Source organism: Rhinoderma darwinii, chromosome 12 (assembly GCF_050947455.1).
Source record: "Rhinoderma darwinii isolate aRhiDar2 chromosome 12, aRhiDar2.hap1, whole genome shotgun sequence".
Lineage (NCBI taxonomy): Eukaryota > Metazoa > Chordata > Amphibia > Anura > Rhinodermatidae > Rhinoderma > Rhinoderma darwinii.
The window spans coordinates 55,628,886-55,646,908 of record NC_134698.1 but is presented as its reverse complement, the minus strand read 5'-3'; the positions used below and the strand labels follow the sequence as shown (position 1 = coordinate 55,646,908).

Here is an 18,023-nt window from a genome sequence, read left to right as displayed (position 1 = left end):
ACACTGGGGGAGTCACTTGTTGAGAAGGATCTGGGTGTACTTGTAAATCATAAACTAAATAACCGCATGCAGTGTCAATCAGCTGCTACAAAGACCAGCAGGATATTGTCGTGTATTAAGAGAGGCATGGACTCGCGGGACAGGGATGTAATATTACCACTTTACAAAGAATTAGTGAGGCCTCATCTAGAATATGCAGTCCAGTTCTGGGCTCCAGTTCATAGAAAGGATGCCCTGGAGTTGGAAAAAATACAAAGAAGAGCAACGACGCTAATAATGGGCATGGGGAATTTAAGTTATGAGGAAAGATTAAAAGAACTAAACTTATTTAGCCTTGAAAAAAGACAACTAAGGGGGGACATGATTAATTTATATAAATATATGAATGGCACATACAAAAAATATGGGGAAATCCTATTCCATATAAAACCCCCTCAAAAAACAAGGGGGCACTCCCTCCGTCTGGAGAAAAAAAAGGTTCAACCTGCAGAGGCGACAAGCCTTTACTGTGAGAACTGTGAATTTATGGAATAGTCACCGCAGGAGCCGTCGCAGCAGGTACAGGAGATGGATGCAAAAAAGGTCTTAGATAATTTCCGAGAAATAAAAAATATCAGCTCCTATGTGAATGTGTAGAATTTTTGTTTCATCGCTTCCCTTTTTCCCATCCCTTGGTTGAACTTGATGGACATATGTCTTCTTTTCAACCGTACCAAGTCATACATCATCAATTCATGAATCAAGTCATATATAGTCATAAATATAGTCATAGATATACATATATTCATACATCAAGTCATACACCAAGTTATACATATAGTCATTCATCAAGACATACATTATATCATACAAATAGTCATACATCATCAATTCATGCATCAAGTCATACATATAGTCATTAGGGATGTCACGATACCAGAATTTGGACTTCGATACCGATACTTCGTGTAGTATTGCGATACTCGATACCAAAACGATACTTTGCCAACAGTAATAATTTAAAAAAAAAGTTCTTCCATTTTCTGATGTGAGGCGCGTGGTGTGATAAATTTTGAACCTCCATGTGCCTCACATTAATAGTAATTAACCCCATCATGTTCCAGTCATAATGGACAACATTGGGTTAATGTAAGGTACATGATGGGGTTAATTATTATTAATGTGAGACACATGGAGGTTCAAAATTCATAATACCTCGTGGCTCGCATTAAGCGTAAACATCATAAATGAGGCTACAAATTTGTTATTACGGTTGCGACGATACCGAATATGTGTATATTTTATGTATTGAGATTTATTTTAATTCTTATTATAAAAAAATAAATAAAATTATTTGACATTTTATTTTTTTTACTTTTTATTTTTAAACTTTAATGTACTGCCATATATCTACAGATGTCGCCATCTTTACCTAGACTTTCAACGCATTAAATAAACAATGGCTAGATCCCCTATCTTGACTTTTGAATTACATTTCAATGGCTTTTGTTGTGTGATCAAGTTAAAGATGGCTACATCCGTATATGCCAGTACATTAGCCTGTGTACGGATAGTACATGGGCAGCTGTTAGGACAAACCTAAGTATGTCCTAACAACAGGAAATATGGTCGGACAGCCCTGGGGTCCTTCAATGGACTCTGGGCTGTATGCCCATATATGGTATATCCCTCGATTGAATCACAGGTATTCCCTGTGACGCTACCCAAAGGGCATCCCCCTTCTCATTTACCCCTTGAATGCTGTGGTCAGCTTTGATCGCCGCATTCACAGAGAATAGCGGCAGAGATGAGAGGTTGCTCTGATCTCCGCCGTTAGAGCGGGGCCGCGGCTGTGTAATACAGACATTGTCCCATTCCTGACAACAAGTGCGCGTGCGCAGTCAGCGTGAGGTGATGCGGCCGGCGCTGCACTAATGAGCGGCGGCACAGGCACTGAAGACAGAACATAGGGGTGTTTTTCAGTGCGGCCGCCATGTTCTGTCTTCAGTGCCGGCGCTCATTAGTGCAGCGTTGGTCGCATCAGATCATGCTGACCGCGCGCGCACACACACTTGTCCAGACTCAGAAGCAGGGCAATGACTATCACACAACCGCAGCCCCGCTCTAACAACATTCATGTGTTACTATACTTAGCTGTGCTGCCGCACAGCTTAGTATCGAAATACATGAAGTAACGATATTGAACAGTTTAAGATTAGTCATAACTCAGCAATTCATGCATCAAGTCATACATCATCAAGTCATACATCATCAATTCATGAATCCAGTCATAAATATAGGCATACATCAAGTCATACATCATCAGGCCATACATCAAGTCAGACATTCATACATTATATCATACAAATAGTCATACATCATCAATTTATGCATCATCATATATAGTCATACATTATCAAGTCAAACATCATTAATTCATGCAATCATACATTATATCAGACATCATCAATTCATACATCATATATATCATACGAATAGTCTCATATCATCAAGTCATACATGATATAACACTATGGACTCCCCAAGTGACTGCAGATCACCTCCTGTGTGCCCCCTCCACAATCACATCCTCATACAGTCACACCAATACTCACAGCTACATCCTGGTGGGTAAAGGACCTTTAGTCATGCATTATATCATACATATAGTAATACATAATCAATTCATGCATCAAGTCATACATATCATATAGTCATACACAATCTATTCATGCATCAAGTAATACATATAGTCATACATCAAGTCATACACATAGTCCTAAATCATCAGGTCATACATCAAGTCATACATCATCATACATATAGTCACACATCAAGTCACATATAGTCATACATCATATCATTCATATAGTAATACATACAGTCATACATGATCTAAAACTATGGACACCCCAAGTGACTGCAGATCACCTCCTGTGTGCCCCCTCCACAATCACATCCTCATACACAGTCACACCAATACTCACAGCTACAGGTGGGTAAAGGACCTTTGATGATGTCATCACCATAAGATCAGTCACGTGTGTGGGAGGAGCCAGGCTCTGGACTGTGTTTGGGTATGTGCAGTGTCTGTCGTGAGACATGATGGAGTATGGACTGTTCCTACATGCAGCAGAGCTGTGTGTCTAATATGCATGCAGCAGAGCTGTGTATGTCTAACATGCATGCAGCAGAGCTGTGTCTAATATGCATGCAGCAGAGCTGTGTATGTCTAACATGCATGCAGCAGAGCTGTGTGTCTAATATGCATGCAGCAGAGCTGTGTGTCTAATATGCATGCAGCAGAGCTGTGTGTCTAATATGCATGCAGCAGAGCTGTGTATGTCTAACATGCATGCAGCAGAGCTGTGTGTGTCTAACATGCATGCAGCAGAGCTGTGTGTCTAATATGCATGTAGCAGAGCTGTGTATGTCTAATATGCATGTAGCAGAGCTGTGTATGTCTAATATGCATGCAGCAGAGCTGTGTATGTCTAACATGCATGCAGCAGAGCTGTGTCTAATATGCATGCAGCAGAGCTGTGACAATGTTGTGTTGTAAATATTTTTAATTCTATTCCTCCAGGACTGTCACATGACTGATGTGGTGACCTCTCACCTCTATTGCTTGTTGTTAGATACAGATGTATTTATTGTCTATGTGTTTGTTTGTTTGTTTTTTGTTTGTTTTGCAAGTAGAGCCCAGCAAATGGAAGAAGTAAAACCTTTTCCTTGTAAACCAATAAATACCCAGAGGAAACCCAGACTAAGGCTTCGTTCACATCTGTGTCAGGGCTGAATGCCGTAGTCGACTGCGCTATTCATTCCGTCAAAACGACAAGACCCTTGCACAGCGGAGACAAACTGAAACCATTGGGACAGGATCCGTTACTATTGAAATCAATGGAAATGGAAACCTTTGGTTTCAGTTTGTGACAGTCAGGGCTCCGTTCGGACAGAATGCCCTGACGCAGATGTGAACGAAGCCTTAAATATGGCAGTAAAATACAATTACAAAAAATAGAAAGGGGAAGGGGGGGGTGGCGAAACAAGCAAGGAATAACCCCTGGTAAAGCGGGCACTCGGCTCAGCGTAATTATAAAAATATCAAAACGTTTATTAGCGAAATTAGATAAAATATTGTACTGAGCTCGAGCCTAGCTAGATATGATCTGATTTTCATATTTATTCTATGGCAGTAAAATCCGTGGATTACGGTCGTATGAAATCACATGTACAAATGCAATTTAATTCCAGCCTATGGGATCTAATATCTCGATGCAGTCATCGAGCCCTGGCCAAAGCATCAAGAACTATAAGGGCACATTCACACAGGGCAGATTCATTGGAGACGTTTCTGCGAATGAAAACCCATTCATACGCGTGGATTTCTGCAAACCACATTCAGGTGAATGACACAATCCCAGAATTTTCTGCAACAAAATCTGACACCAGATGTTAATATACCCTAAAACCAGCCCAGAGCCTGGCTCCTCCCATACAAGGGAGTGATCACATGATCATGACATCATCAAGGGTCCTTTAGTCTCTAGGATCTAGCATATATCCTACACCCTGGCTGCCAGCAGCTGGAGGGAAATCTCCACCAAACCATTGGCTGCCAGGACGAGGCTTGAGACGCAAAGCAGCCAATAACATTATTGATTTTGGATCTGCCCTTTAAAGGATTCTGCCTCGCTGCACACGAAGCAGTTATTATGATGAATCTGTTAATAAATGACCCCCCTGCTAATACCTGCAGCCTCCGAACATTTACCTGGGATCATTTCTTCTAGGTGACATGAGTGGAACTTGCTGCGGGGTTGGTATTATGGGGCAGTGGTCGGGTAATGTTGCTTTTGCATGGTATACGCTTTAGCTGTACTGTGTGTGTGTGTGTGTGTGTGTATATATATATATATATATATATATGTGTGTGTGGGGGGGCGGAATTCATGCTTAAACCCCTTCCCGCTTTTGCCACTTTTGACCTTTTTTTCAAATCTGACATGTTTCACTTTATGTGGTAGTAATTTAGGAATGCTTTTACCTATCCAAGTGATTCTGAGCTTGTTTTCTCGTGGCACATTGGACTTTATGTTACTGTCAAAATTTGCTCTGTTCATTTAGTATTTAATTGTGAAAAACACCAAAATTTAGTGAAAAATTGCAAAAATTAGCATTTTTCGAAATGTTAATGTATCTGCTTGTAAGACAGGCAGTTATACCACACAAAATTGTCGCTAACTAACATCCCCCATATGTCTACTATAGATTGACATCGTTTTTTGAACATCCTTTTATTTTTCTAGGACGTAACAAGGTTTAGAACTTTAGCAGCAATTTCTCACATTTTCAAGAGAATTTCAAAAGGCTATTTTTTACAGGGGCCAGTTCAGTTCTGAAGCGGCTTTTAGGACCTTCTATATTAGAAACCTGCAAAAAAAGTCACCCTATTTTAAAAACTTCACACCTCAAAGTATTCAAAACAGCATTTAGAAAGTTTCTTAACCCTTTAGACGTTTCACAGGAATTAAAGCAAAGTAGAGGTCAGATTTACAAATTTCATTTTTTTTTTTTTTTGCAGAAATGCATTTTTAATAAAAAATTTTGTAACACAAAGTTTTACCAGAGAAAAGTAACTTAATATTTATTGCCAAGTTTCTGCAGTTTTAGGAAATGTCCCACATGTGGCCCTAGCGTGCTACTGGACTGAAGCACCGGCCTCAGAAGCAAAGGAGCACCTAGTGGATTTTGGGGCCTCCTTTTTATTAGAATGTATTTTAGGCACCATGTCAGGTTTGAAGGGCTCTTGCGGTGCCAAAACAGGGCAAATCCCCCAAAAGTGACCCCATTTGTGAAACTACACCCCTCAAGGAAATTATCTAGGGGTATAGTGAGCATTTTGACCCCACAGGTTTATTTCAGAAATTGTTGGAATTAGGCCGTGAGAATGGAAATCTACATTCTTTCAAATAAAATGTAGGTTTAGCTAATTTTTTCTCATTTCCACAAGGACTAAAGGAGAAAAAGCACCGCAAAATTTGTAAAGCAATTTCTCCCGAGTAAAACAATACCCGATATGTGGTCATAAACGGCTGTTTGGACACAGGGCAGGGCTTAGAATGGAAGGAGCGCTATTTGGCTTTTGGAGCTCAAATTTAGCATGAATGGTTTGCGGAGGCCATGTCACATTTGCAAAGCCCCTGAGGTACCAAAACAGTGAAAATGCCCAAAAAGTTACTCCATTTTACACCCATTGAGGAATTCATCTAGTGGTGTAGTGAGTGTTTTGACCCCACAGATGTTTCATAGATTTTATTAGAATTGGGCAGTGAAAATAAAAACAATCCTTTTTCTTGAATAATATGTAGTTTTAGCTCCAAATTTTTCATTTTCTCAACAAATGAAGGAAAAAAAGAACCCCAACATTTGTAAAGCAATTTCTCTTGAGTACGGCAATACCCCATATGTGGTCATAAACTGCTGTTTGGGCACATGGCAAGGATCAAAAGGGAAGGAGCGCCATTTGGCTTTTGGAGTGCAGATTTTGCTGGATTAGTTTCTGGGCGCTATGTCGCATTTGCAAAGTCCCTGTGGGACCAAAATAGTGGAAACCCTCCAGTAGTGACCCCATTTTGGAAACTACACCCTAAATGTATTCACCTAGGGGTGTAGTGATGATGTTAACTTCAGGTGTTTTGCAGAAATTAATGTGCACTCGATGTAGCAGAGTGAAAGTGTTATTTTTGTCCATAGATATGCCAATATGTGGTGCCCAGCTTGTGCCACCATGACAAGACAGCTCTGTAATTATTATGCTGCGTTCCCGGTTTTAGAAACACCCTACATGGGGCACTAATCTTTTGCCTAGACATTCGGCCAGGCTCAGGAGTGAGAGAGTACCATGCAAAATTGAGGCTTAATTTGGCGACTTACAAAGTATTGGTTCACAATTGCAGAGGCTCTGATGTGAAATAAAAGAAACCCCTGAGTAGTGACCCCATTTTGGATACTACACCCATCAAGGCATTTATTAAGGGGTGTAGTGAGCATTTTCACCCCACAGGTCTTTTCCATAAATGATTGCGCTGCGGATGGCGCAAAGTAAACATTTTAATCTTTCCCTAGATATGCCATTTCAGTGGCAAATATGTCATGCCCAGCTTGTGCCACTGGAGACACACACCAAAAATTGTTAAAAGGTTCTCCCGGGAATAGCGATGCCATATATATGGAAGTAAACTGCTGTGTGGGCACGCCGTAGGGCTCAGAATGGAGGGAGCGCCATTTGGCTTTTGAAGCATAGATTTTGCTCGGTAGTAGTTTTGTTTGGAGTTTTACTGGTATTTAGTTTATAATGTGGGGGTACATGTAAGCTGGGCAGAGTACATCAGGGGCATAGTCAGGTGGTATAATAATGGGGTAAAAAAAACAAACAATAAAACAATGATATTTGTTACGCTGTGACACAATCCTTTATGCACAGGCCGGTGTCGCACTGATAAATGTCCTTTCTTATCCCCCTTTTGGTCCTCACTCTGCACCTTTGCAGTTTGAGGAATTTTGCTAGGATGTGTTGTCCTGGCATAATACGGGCACCCTCGCTTCCAGCGGATATGTTTGGGCCCTCCTCTTCCTGGTTCCCTAATTTTAGGGCATTGATAAATCGCCTCTTGAAACAGAAGAAATGTTCCCCTCGGGCCGGCACAACTGTGTATTTTTTATTTCCTGACTTATGGAAGCCTTAACTAATTTTATTTTTTTATAGACGTAGTGGCATGAGGGCTGTTTTTTTGCGGGACGAGCTGTAGTTATTGAGAGCATGGTGTGTTGTTGTTTGGCCTAGCAAGCAGGGTAGCCCGCTCTATGAATTATCAAGGCGTCACAAATAGGCTTCTACCTGGCTAGTCACGTTGCGCCTCATGACTTACACACTATCCCTCCATGTTTCACACACTTGCATCCCATTATTCATTTATTTTTTAGGCACTTTACTCATTACTGCCCCCTATATTTCACTTACATTATTACACTTGCACATACACTATTCATTTATTATTTCTTACTACACATCCCATGCACCACATACCACTCCCCTCAAGACTAGTGGGAGTGGCTATTATTATTTAAAGCACCTGCTCACTCGCCTTCATCAGCGTTTCTGACCTGGCTGTGTCCATTTGTAAGTATGGCCTTTTTCGGTGTTTTTGCATAAATGTCCTTGTTTTTATCTGTTTTGAGCTGTAGTTATTATTGGTACCATTTTGGGGTATATGCAAATTTTTTATCCTATTTTTTGGGAGGCAAGGTGACCAAAAAACAGCAATTCTGACAGTTTTTTAATAATTTTTTTTTATACAGTGTTCACCACGCGTTATAAATTACATGTTAACTTTATTCTGTGGGTCAGTACAGTTTCCGGCGATACCTAATTTATAGAACTTTTTTATGTTTTACAACTTTTTGCACAATAAAATTACTTTTGTAGAAAGAATGTATTTTTTTTTCTGTCGCCATGTTGTGAGAACCATAACTTTTACATTTTTTTAGTCAATGAAGCTGTATGAGTGCTTGTTTTTTTGCGAGACGAGCTATAGTTTTTATAGGTACCATTTTTGGATACATTCGACTTTTTGATCACTTTATTTACATTTTTGTAGGGCAAAGTGACCAAAAAACTGAAATTCTGGCATTGTTTTTTAAGGTTTTTTTTTTACGCTGTTCACCGCATGGAATAAATAACATAATATTTTTATAGTTTATGCTGTTACGGTCGTGGCAATACCAAATATGTATGGTTTATTTAATTTTTTTCAATAATAAAGGAATTGATAAGGGGAAAGGGCGATTTGTGTTTTATTTTATTACTTGAAACTTTTATTATACTTTTTACAACTTTTTTTTTCCACACTTTACTTTTCGCTGGGAGACTTGAAAGTCGAACCGTCAGATTTTTTTTTTTATAATACATTGCAATACCTGTGTAGTGCAATGTACTAGATCTGCAAGTCATTCACTGACAACAAGCCGATTGGGCTTCGCCTCCGGGGCGGGGCCTAATCGGCTTCTGTAATGGCAGAGCAGGAGGCCATTGTTAGGTCTCCTGTTGCCATGGTAGCAGTCGGCAGGCCTGTAATTGCAGGGCAGAGCTGCCGATCTGCTGACATCCACAAAGATGCAGCGATCGCTTTCGATCGCTGCATCTAAGGGTTTAATGGCAGGGATCGGAGCTAGCTCCGGTTCCTGCCGTTACAGCTGGATGTCAGCTGTAACATACAGCTGACATCCACCGCTGATGACGCCGGCTCATCTCCTGAGCCGGCGCCATCTTGCCGACGGCTACGGAAGCCTTTTAGGCCCCGCCTTCATGCCACCGACACCCGGCGATTTCGTTGCTAGGGAGCCAAACACCTTAAATGCAGCGATCGCTTTTGACTGCTGTATTTAAGGGGTTCATGGCGGGGATCGAAGCTAACTTCGGTCCTCGCCATTACAGCAGGGTTTCAGCTATAAGATACAGGTGACACCCGGGGATGATAGCACCGACTCTACTTCTGAGCCTGTGCCATCCATTTGTCGTAAGTATACGACAGTTTGCGGGAAGCACCAAATTTCCATGACGTATACTTACGAGAAATGTCGGGAAGGGGTTAAATATGCAACATATACTTACCTCCTATTCATTACAACATTTTGCATGTCTATGCTGGTTTAATATTTCTGAAAATATCCCTGGAATTCCTTTCGCCCGCGCAATCCGACATCCGGCATGGAGAGACGCAGGAAATTACAGTTATCAAGGCAACCATATGACATCCAAAAAATGAATAGCACCTGTGCTCAAGTCTCTTTGGGTGTCGTATAGTTACCTCGGCAACAGTACACCCAGCGTTCTCCCTGCGTACCACCAGACCGGGAATTATACGTACAATTTCAGAGGTGACATATGCCTAAGGCATCTGACGTTGTAAAATGCTGGATTATTAGGCAGTTCCAAATAATATGCACTAGATTTGTTAAAGTGACCGATGGAAAGTTTAAAGGAATTTTACTAGATAGTTCAGGGTTTATCGGGTATACAATGCAGAGAAATTTGATTTCTTCCTATCATTGTATGGAGTTGTTTATATTGTTCCGGATTCTGTGACCCTTTCACTAACATCACATGTTTCTCTCGGTCAGGGACATCCGGACGGCTTTCAATCTTCTAACATCTGATTCTGGCAGCCATGTCTCCCCCTGTGCGTGTCAGTTTTTGGACAGAGGCTTCTCAGCAAATCTTGGCTGGAGGATCAGCAGGTGAGTGACTGACTTATTTTACCATTTTTTGATTATGACAGAACAGATGTAGCAAAGTTTAACTTGACTTATATCACACACCAAAAGCCATGGACAAAGTCAAGTTAAAGTTTTCTCCATTAAATGTGTTAAGAGTCAAGTTAAAGATTGCTGAATCTGTATGTATTAAAGGTGCCATGCACAGTGCCATGTACACGGAACCCGTTCAAGGGCACTTAGCAAAAAGCAAAATTGGGACTGTTGGCAAGTATGCTATGGAGCTGTGGGCACTGCGTGTACCACCATATGCTGACTGCGTACTGCATCATATTATGGAGATGTTCTGCCTAGGTAATGGGTAGGTAATATATTATCCAAAGGAGCATGGCACGTGTCTGATGGACACACCTCTAGGGTGCCATATTACATCACCGTACAACTCGTATGGAGCCATAATACAATCGTGTGCATGAGGCCTTTATTTTTACATACGTTATAATGCTAACCTTTCCACCGTTCAAATACTCTACTTTGACTTACTGTGTTTACATCTGGAGACATCACCAGTAGAAAATAAAAATGATAGAATAGATCAGAGCCAAAGTCAGATGTAAGATCTGTGACATTAAAGGGGTTGTCCGGTTTGGGGGCTGTTTTTTTATATTGATGACCTATCCACAGGATGATACCCGGACTCCGCACTGATCAGCTGTTTCGGCTGCCTCCAGTCACCAGAAGTTATGCCACTGCATAGCTTCCGGCGCCCAAAGGCAGCCTGAACAAGTGATCGGTGCGGTGTCCAAGTGTCGGACCCTCACTGATCATAAACTGATAATCTATCTACAAGATCGGTCATCTGTATAAAAACAGCTGCCAAACTGGACAACCCCTTAAAGAAGTTGTCTAGTTTTGAACCCCTATCCATCTGAAAGGTTCTCCAATAATAAGCTGCTTTTGTTGGGGGAAGCAGCCGGCTAGTCTGCGATACTGTAGATGAAATAAAGTGTTACATATACAGTGGATGGATGAGCTGGGTTACCAGAGGGAGAACTTGTTTGTATAATGTATCTAATACTAAGGCAAATGGAAAAGAGTGCTCTAAAGAAGGAAAGACTAGAGAAACTCAATATGTATTACCTTAAAGGGGGTTTTACAGGATTAGAAAAAACATGACTGCTTTCAGCGACACACCTGTTCATAGGTTATGCGTGGTATTGCAGATCAGTCCCATTCACTTAAATGGAATCAAGCTGCAATACCAAACACAACCCATGGACACGTGTGGCGCTGTTTCTGGAAGAAAGCAGACATGTTTTTCTAATCCTGGACAACTCCTGGGAAGGGGAAAAAATTATTGAAACGTGTTACTATTGTAACTGTTTAAAGTGTTGCCCTGAAGAAGAACAATCTCCATCTCCACCAAAATACAATCTGGTCAGAGTGTCGCAGCCTCTTCATTGTTTACATGGTTCTTCTTTCTGTTTGTATTTGCGTGGCCGTTACACATGTAATGGAGCGTGCAAATACGAACAGAAAAAAGAACCATGTAAACAATGAAGAGGCTGTGCCGTGGCCCCTTCAAACAGATGATCGGCGGGGGGTGCCAACAGTCGGACTCCCACCGATCTAATATTGATGGGCTGTCCTAAGGATAGGCCATAAATTGTAATAACCCGGATAACCCCTTTAATTCTTTATTTGTATCAGAAATGTGACGAGTATTCCACATAACTCCCAGAATCGTTTTAAAAACAGTGTTTATTCCAGACTATGTGCACCTTCGAAAGCGATTTTAAAAAAAAGTGTATCAGTGTGTTTGGTGCAACTTTCTAATTTAGTTTTTATTAAAAATTACCTTTACTTTTTGAGATACAGCTGCTCTGTATCCTGTAAGGCCCCATGCACACGAACGTATTTCTTTCCTCCCGTAAATAGTGGTGTAAATACGGGTCCTTTGTCACACGTATTCCACCCGTATTTACGGACCCGTGCCAGTAAATACGGGTCCGTTGTCAGCAACAATCCTCCCGTATTTTCGGACCCGTTTTCTCTGCACTAATCCGCAGCCCCTTCTCTCTATCAGTGCTGGATAGAGAGAAGGGGCAGCCGTTTCGGGCAGAGTTTCCGCAGCGATTGAAAGTAAAAAGTTCATACGTACCCCGGCCGTTGTCTTGGTGACACGTCCCTCTTTTGATATCCAGCCGACCTCCGTGGATGACGCGGCAGTCCATGTGACCGCTGCAGCCTGTGATTGGCTTGTGATTGGCTGCAGCGGTCACATGGGATGAAACGTCATCCCGAAAGGCCTGACTGGAGGAAGAAGCAGGGAGTTCTGGGTAAGTTAACTTTTAATACTATTAAAACTCCAGTGGTAGGCACTGTCCCGGATGCTGAAACAGTTACTGCCAATCAGTTAACTCTTTCAGCACCCTGGACAGTGACTATCCCCTGACGTCGCCTAGCAATTCTCCCGTAATTACAGGCTTTTTTAAGTTAGTGTGCATGGGGCCTTAGACATGGATACAGACTAATCTATGAAAGCCACAGTTTTAGCGTTTTGTTTTTTAATTATAGCACAGTAAAGTCGTATCAGAAAATTTCACTTAAAGAGAACCTGTCACCAGCATTTGATCTATTGAACTCTACTCGCCCTCACTAAACGCTACTGTCAAAAGTTCATTACCGTTATCCCTTCTCCTAAACTCCTCCTCCGACCGTAAATAACAGTCTGCAAACATTTTGCACCTTTTATGGTAATAATCCGGCAGTCTCGTTTGTTCCTCTTCTTCTTATTCCCGCCCACCACCGAAAATGCCGAAATCTCATCTGAGAGAGCGCGCATTCGCCCGTCATGTATGGTCCGACGCCCTTCTCTGCTTCGTCTGGGCCTCAAATCTAGTTGATGCGCATGCGCCGCTGTCACGAGGGGTTCGTGGACCCACTGGGCCGTACCGCCTTGGCGGTATGGCAGCTGGCCAACAGGACGCAGGTCAGAGTCTATAGTTCGTATAGGGTACCTGTGGCAGCTCGGACAGTAGCAAGGCTGGTTAGGCAGGAACTTGGCATCAGGTGGACGTCAGGTGTGGAGAAGCAGGTCAGGCGTAGAATACAGCACAGCACGGCAACAACAAGCACGACACTAGATCAGGATACAGGAGCAGGAAACACTGGGAGCAGGAAACACTAGGGGGCCATTTGCAAGATAGACTAGGTATACAACAACAAAGCTCAGGCATAGAACTAGGGGGCTGGACCCCTCTTATAGCCCAGAGTACTCACGGGTCAAAGTTCAGGAACGAGGTCCGATGCGCGCGCTGCCCCTTTAAGAGCGGGCACGAGCGTGTGCACGCACCCTACGGGATGCGGCATTGGTGAGTAGTCGCGAGCGCTGGCTTCTCCTAAGGAGGAGGCTGGGGCCAGCACTTGCCGACTCGTGGCTGCGGCTGTCAGGGGAAGAACGGAGCTGAAAGCCCGCAGCCACGGACATGACAGCCGCTATGGTGTCCCATTGTGCGCACGCGCCAGAGCAGGACATCGATGCGCATCGGTGCTGGGGGTAGGCGAGGAGCTGTCAATCAAAAGTAAAGAGGCAGGGGAAACTCGGAAAGGCTTGAGGAATAAGATATGACTCTTTTATGCTCATTAGCATACGGCGCTTAAACACAAAAAAACGGAATACTAAAGGTACAGAGCTACTTAGAAGATAATTCTAGGTCACATAAAAATGATTTTTCTCCCACTACCACCAGATATTGCTGGTTTAATAGGTGAAATGTTGGTGACCGGTTCCCTATAATTTCTATTCTCCTCCTGGTTTTAATCACCTTTTCTATTAACGTCATTCATTTCTCCCTTGTTATTTTGTCTGAATGATTTTTCCCCTCTGTTGTGTAAAACCTAATATATTAAATAGAAAATCTGCTTAAAATAATTCCGTTATTCTATTGAAATTGTGTTTTCCTCTATAAAACGGCATGGTAGTTTCTAACAAGCTGCACATTTACACAGCATCGGGGAGGAATGTGCTGAACCAATCTTCTCAGTAGGTGAAATGTGACGTGTCTCAGTCTAATGAACCGGACTTTGGAATTTGGGGCTCGGTATTGTCACTTAATATAATTTATGCCAAAGAGTCTGCTGTGAATACCTTAAGTGGTGAAATAAGTATTGACCATTGCCAAGTAGATCTGATACAGTGAAATATACATAGGTCTCATGCACTAACATGTAATTGCTCATTCACATGTAGCTGTTTATGGGCAGTTTAGTAGATTTCTCGAAACCGCATGGAAACCTGAAATTAAAGTTAGGCCACTGCCCATTGTAAGATCATTAGCTGCTATTTATTTTCTCAAGTAATGGCTTTTTTCTAGCTCTGCTTCATTACGACACAGCTGTGTTCAGTTGCAGCTTTGATGTATGGTAGTGTGAAACAAACCTCCTTTCTCATAAAGTTTCATAATTCTGCTTGAGCTCTCCCTCATACTTTACACTGCAGCTCTGTGTTCTCAGATTGCTTTCTGTGGAAAGACATAATCCTAGCACAAGCACAACAGGAGTCAGTACAAGGGGAACTGATTTGCAAGGATAGAATAATTGTGACTTACAAGCAATTACTCCCCCCAGTGAGAAAACAAAGATTATCACATAACTGTTTCAGTTAGGGGAATATGGATGTCATAGAGCGGGTGGGGTCCCTCACTCTGTACCCACCATCCACAGTGGCGCACACAGGGGGGTTTCAAGTTGTTTGGAAATATCCTTGTGACCAGAACTGGGAGGCCCTAACATACAATTGCGACGTTACGCTCGAGAACGTCGTTGGAACAAGGTCAGGTAAGTGTAGCACTATCTACATCTGTGGCACTATCTACAGGGGCACTGTGTGTGGCACTATCTACAGGGGTATTGCGTGTGGCACTATTTACAGGGGCACTGCATGTGGCACTATCTGCACTGGTTTTTATGCTACAAGTAGTGGTCAGCACATATCCACTAGCCTAGCCCTTTTATATAGAGCTTGTAATATAAAGGGCTAGGCTGGTGGATAAGTGCAGACCACTACTTGTAGCGTAAAAACCAAAGGGAAGCGGCAGCGTTGCGAAAATAACTTGGTTTAAAAAGTATGCATTTGGAAACCCCCTTTTTAAAAATCCTGCGTTCACTCCTTCTCTATGAGCCTGGCAGAACCAGCCTGTACATGTTTTACATGGATAACTATTCATATTGAGAAATCATATACATACATTTTTTTTTTATTAATACATTTTTATTGAATATCAAGAAGAAACAGAATACAGATTCAGATAAGCCAGTGTCTATCATACAAACATATACAAGGACACCATTAATAACAAGGAAATCAAGAGAAAAGGAAGAAGGGGCTTATGGTATGCACAAGTGTGGATTCGTCCGGGGAAAGCCATTCCCTGAACCAGTGTCTTTAGCATCTTTTGTCACAGAAGAACAATAAAGGGGCGGCAAATGGGTATCAAGGGGCACTGAATAGAAGGACACTAAAGGGGCAATAAGTGGCAAATGTGCACCAAGATGGCACTGAATCCTCTGTCCATTTGCCATTATTGCCCTTTTTAGAACCCTGTCAGTTCCCCCATTCAAACAAAGTCCAGTCAGTGACTTACCTGCTGGGCTTCTGGCAAACACTGCCTGCTGGAGCCGCCCATGGGAAAACGTTCCCTCGGTGTCCCTACCAGCCCTGGAAACGCACAGGAAGCGCGGTGTCTTCTACCTGTCTTGTGTCTTGAATGATGTAATCACACCTGTCTCGTCATTCAAGACACAGGACAGGGTGAGCGGTGGCCGGGGCGCGGGGCAGCCAGTATTGAGGTCGGTGCAGTAAGTGAGTGGCACCTGACCCGCTGGTGCCCCGAGTAGTGGCAATGGCACGGGGCATGCACACCCGGTGGCGCCCCCCTTACAGTGCGGCGGGCGGCACCCTGTGCGATCGCACTGTTCGCACGTACCTAAGGCCGGCCATGATGGTGCACACAGCTGCACATGTATGGGGTGGTGAAAGGTTCTCTTCAAAGCTTTTATAGTAAAGGCCGTGGCAGACACAGGTCGCATGGGCAAAAAACGCCTGCCTGTCGCGCAGGCATTGAAAGTCAATGTGGCCACATTGCAACCCGCGGGTTGCCGCGACACGGGAAGGTGCCCGTACCGTTGAAAAATATAGAACATGTCTTATTTCAGTCCGTAATTACGGCACGGGCAGGCCCATAGAAGTCTATGGGGCTCCCGTGATTACGGGTGGCTGTGTGTGTGTGCAGCCGTAATTACGGGAGCGTTGCTACGCATGGTACTCACTGTCCAGCGGTAGTCACTGTCCAGCGTTCTGAGAGTTAAACAATCAGTGCTGGATAGAGCATAGGGGCTGCACTGATCGGCAGTAACCCTTTCAGCACCCTGGACAGTGACTACCAATGGATAGTGAGTACCATGCGTGGCGCTCACAATATAGATTTCAAATGTTTCCTCAAAAAAAAGTTCATACTTACCCAGAACTCCCTGCTTCTTCCTCCAGTCCGGCCGCCTGGGATGATGTTTCATCCCATGTGACCACTGCAGCCATTCACAGGCTGCAGCAGTCACATGGACTGCCGTGTCATCCAGGGAGGTCGGACCGGATGTCAAAAGAGGGACGCGTCACCAAGACAACGGCCGAGGTACATATGAACTTCTTTTTCTCACTATCGTTGCGTTCCGCTGCGGAAACTCTGCCCGAAATGGCTATCCAGCACTGATAGAGAGAAGAGGCTGCCGTTCACAGCTGGATAGAGAGAAGGGGCTGCCGATTAGTGCAGTGCAATATCTCTCTCTACGTTAGAAGTAGAGAAAACGGACCCGTATTTACGGGCACAAGTCCGTAAATATGGGTGACAAAGGACTCGTATTTATGGGAGGGAAAAAATACGGTTGTGTGCATGGGGCCTAATTTTTTTTTATTAACTTTTTTAGGAGGGAATATAAAAAAAAAGCAATTTCGCCACACTTTTATGCGTCCCAAATTTACGCCGTTTACAGTGTGGTATAAATAACACAATAACTTTATTCAGTGGGTTGTCATGATTGCAACGATACTAAATTGATATAGATTTTTTATGTTTTACTACTATTACACCATAATAAACACTTTTTTTCCAAATTATTTGTTTTTGTGTCTCCATATTTCAAGAGTCATAACTTTTTTTATTTTTCCGCCGATGCAGTTGTATGAGAGCTTTTTTTTGCGGAACGACTTGTAGATTTTATTGGTACCATTTTGGAGTACATGCGACTTTTTGATGACTTTTTATCAAAAAATGTATTAAGGCAGGATTCACAAAAAACAGCAATTTTTTAAATGTTTTTTATTTTATTTTTACGGCGTTCACCGTGCGGGTTAAATAATGTAATAACTTTACAGTTGGGATCGTTACGGACGCGGCGATACCAAATATGTGTAACTGGTTTTTTTTAATAATAAAGCATTTTTTTTTTTCACTTTTTTTCTTTTTATTAACTTTCTTTTTACTTTTTTTAGTGCCACTACGGAACTTCACTATGTGATCGTCCAATCGCTTTTATAATACACTGCAATACTTCTGTATTGCGGTGTATTACTGCCTATCTGTGTAAAAACGGTGAGGCATCTGCTAGGCCTTGCCTTTGGCATGACCTAGCAGGCATAACTAGTGGTGGACCTGGGGGCCTTTATTAGGCCCCCTGGCTGCCGTAGAAGACACCGACACCCTGCGATCTTA

At 42.7% G+C, this 18,023-nt stretch overlaps 2 protein-coding genes across 6 annotated transcripts in view; one reads left to right on the top strand and one right to left on the bottom strand.

Annotated features, from left to right (window-relative positions):
• MIPOL1 (mirror-image polydactyly 1) overlaps positions 1-3,052 on the bottom strand; it is a 302,694-nt gene extending 299,642 nt beyond the window's left edge. For both annotated transcript variants that reach the window (XM_075844430.1, XM_075844431.1), the window contains exon 1: positions 2,967-3,052. The gene's annotated coding sequence lies outside the window, so the exon portion shown is untranslated. The remainder of the gene's footprint in view (positions 1-2,966) is intronic.
• The window catches only part of SLC25A21 (solute carrier family 25 member 21), a 303,655-nt gene continuing 288,642 nt past the window's right edge, over positions 3,011-18,023 (top strand). Inside the window, exons 1-2 of one of the 4 annotated variants that reach the window (XM_075844434.1) lie at positions 3,011-3,056; positions 10,165-10,281. In XM_075844434.1, coding sequence (XP_075700549.1) covers positions 10,212-10,281 — 70 coding nt within the window. In that variant the 5' untranslated portion in view covers positions 3,011-3,056; positions 10,165-10,211. Of the gene's footprint in view, positions 3,057-4,571; positions 4,802-7,998; positions 8,165-10,164; positions 10,282-18,023 lie in introns of those variants that run through there. The other 3 variants (XM_075844433.1, XM_075844432.1, XM_075844435.1) reach the window with 3 other exon arrangements.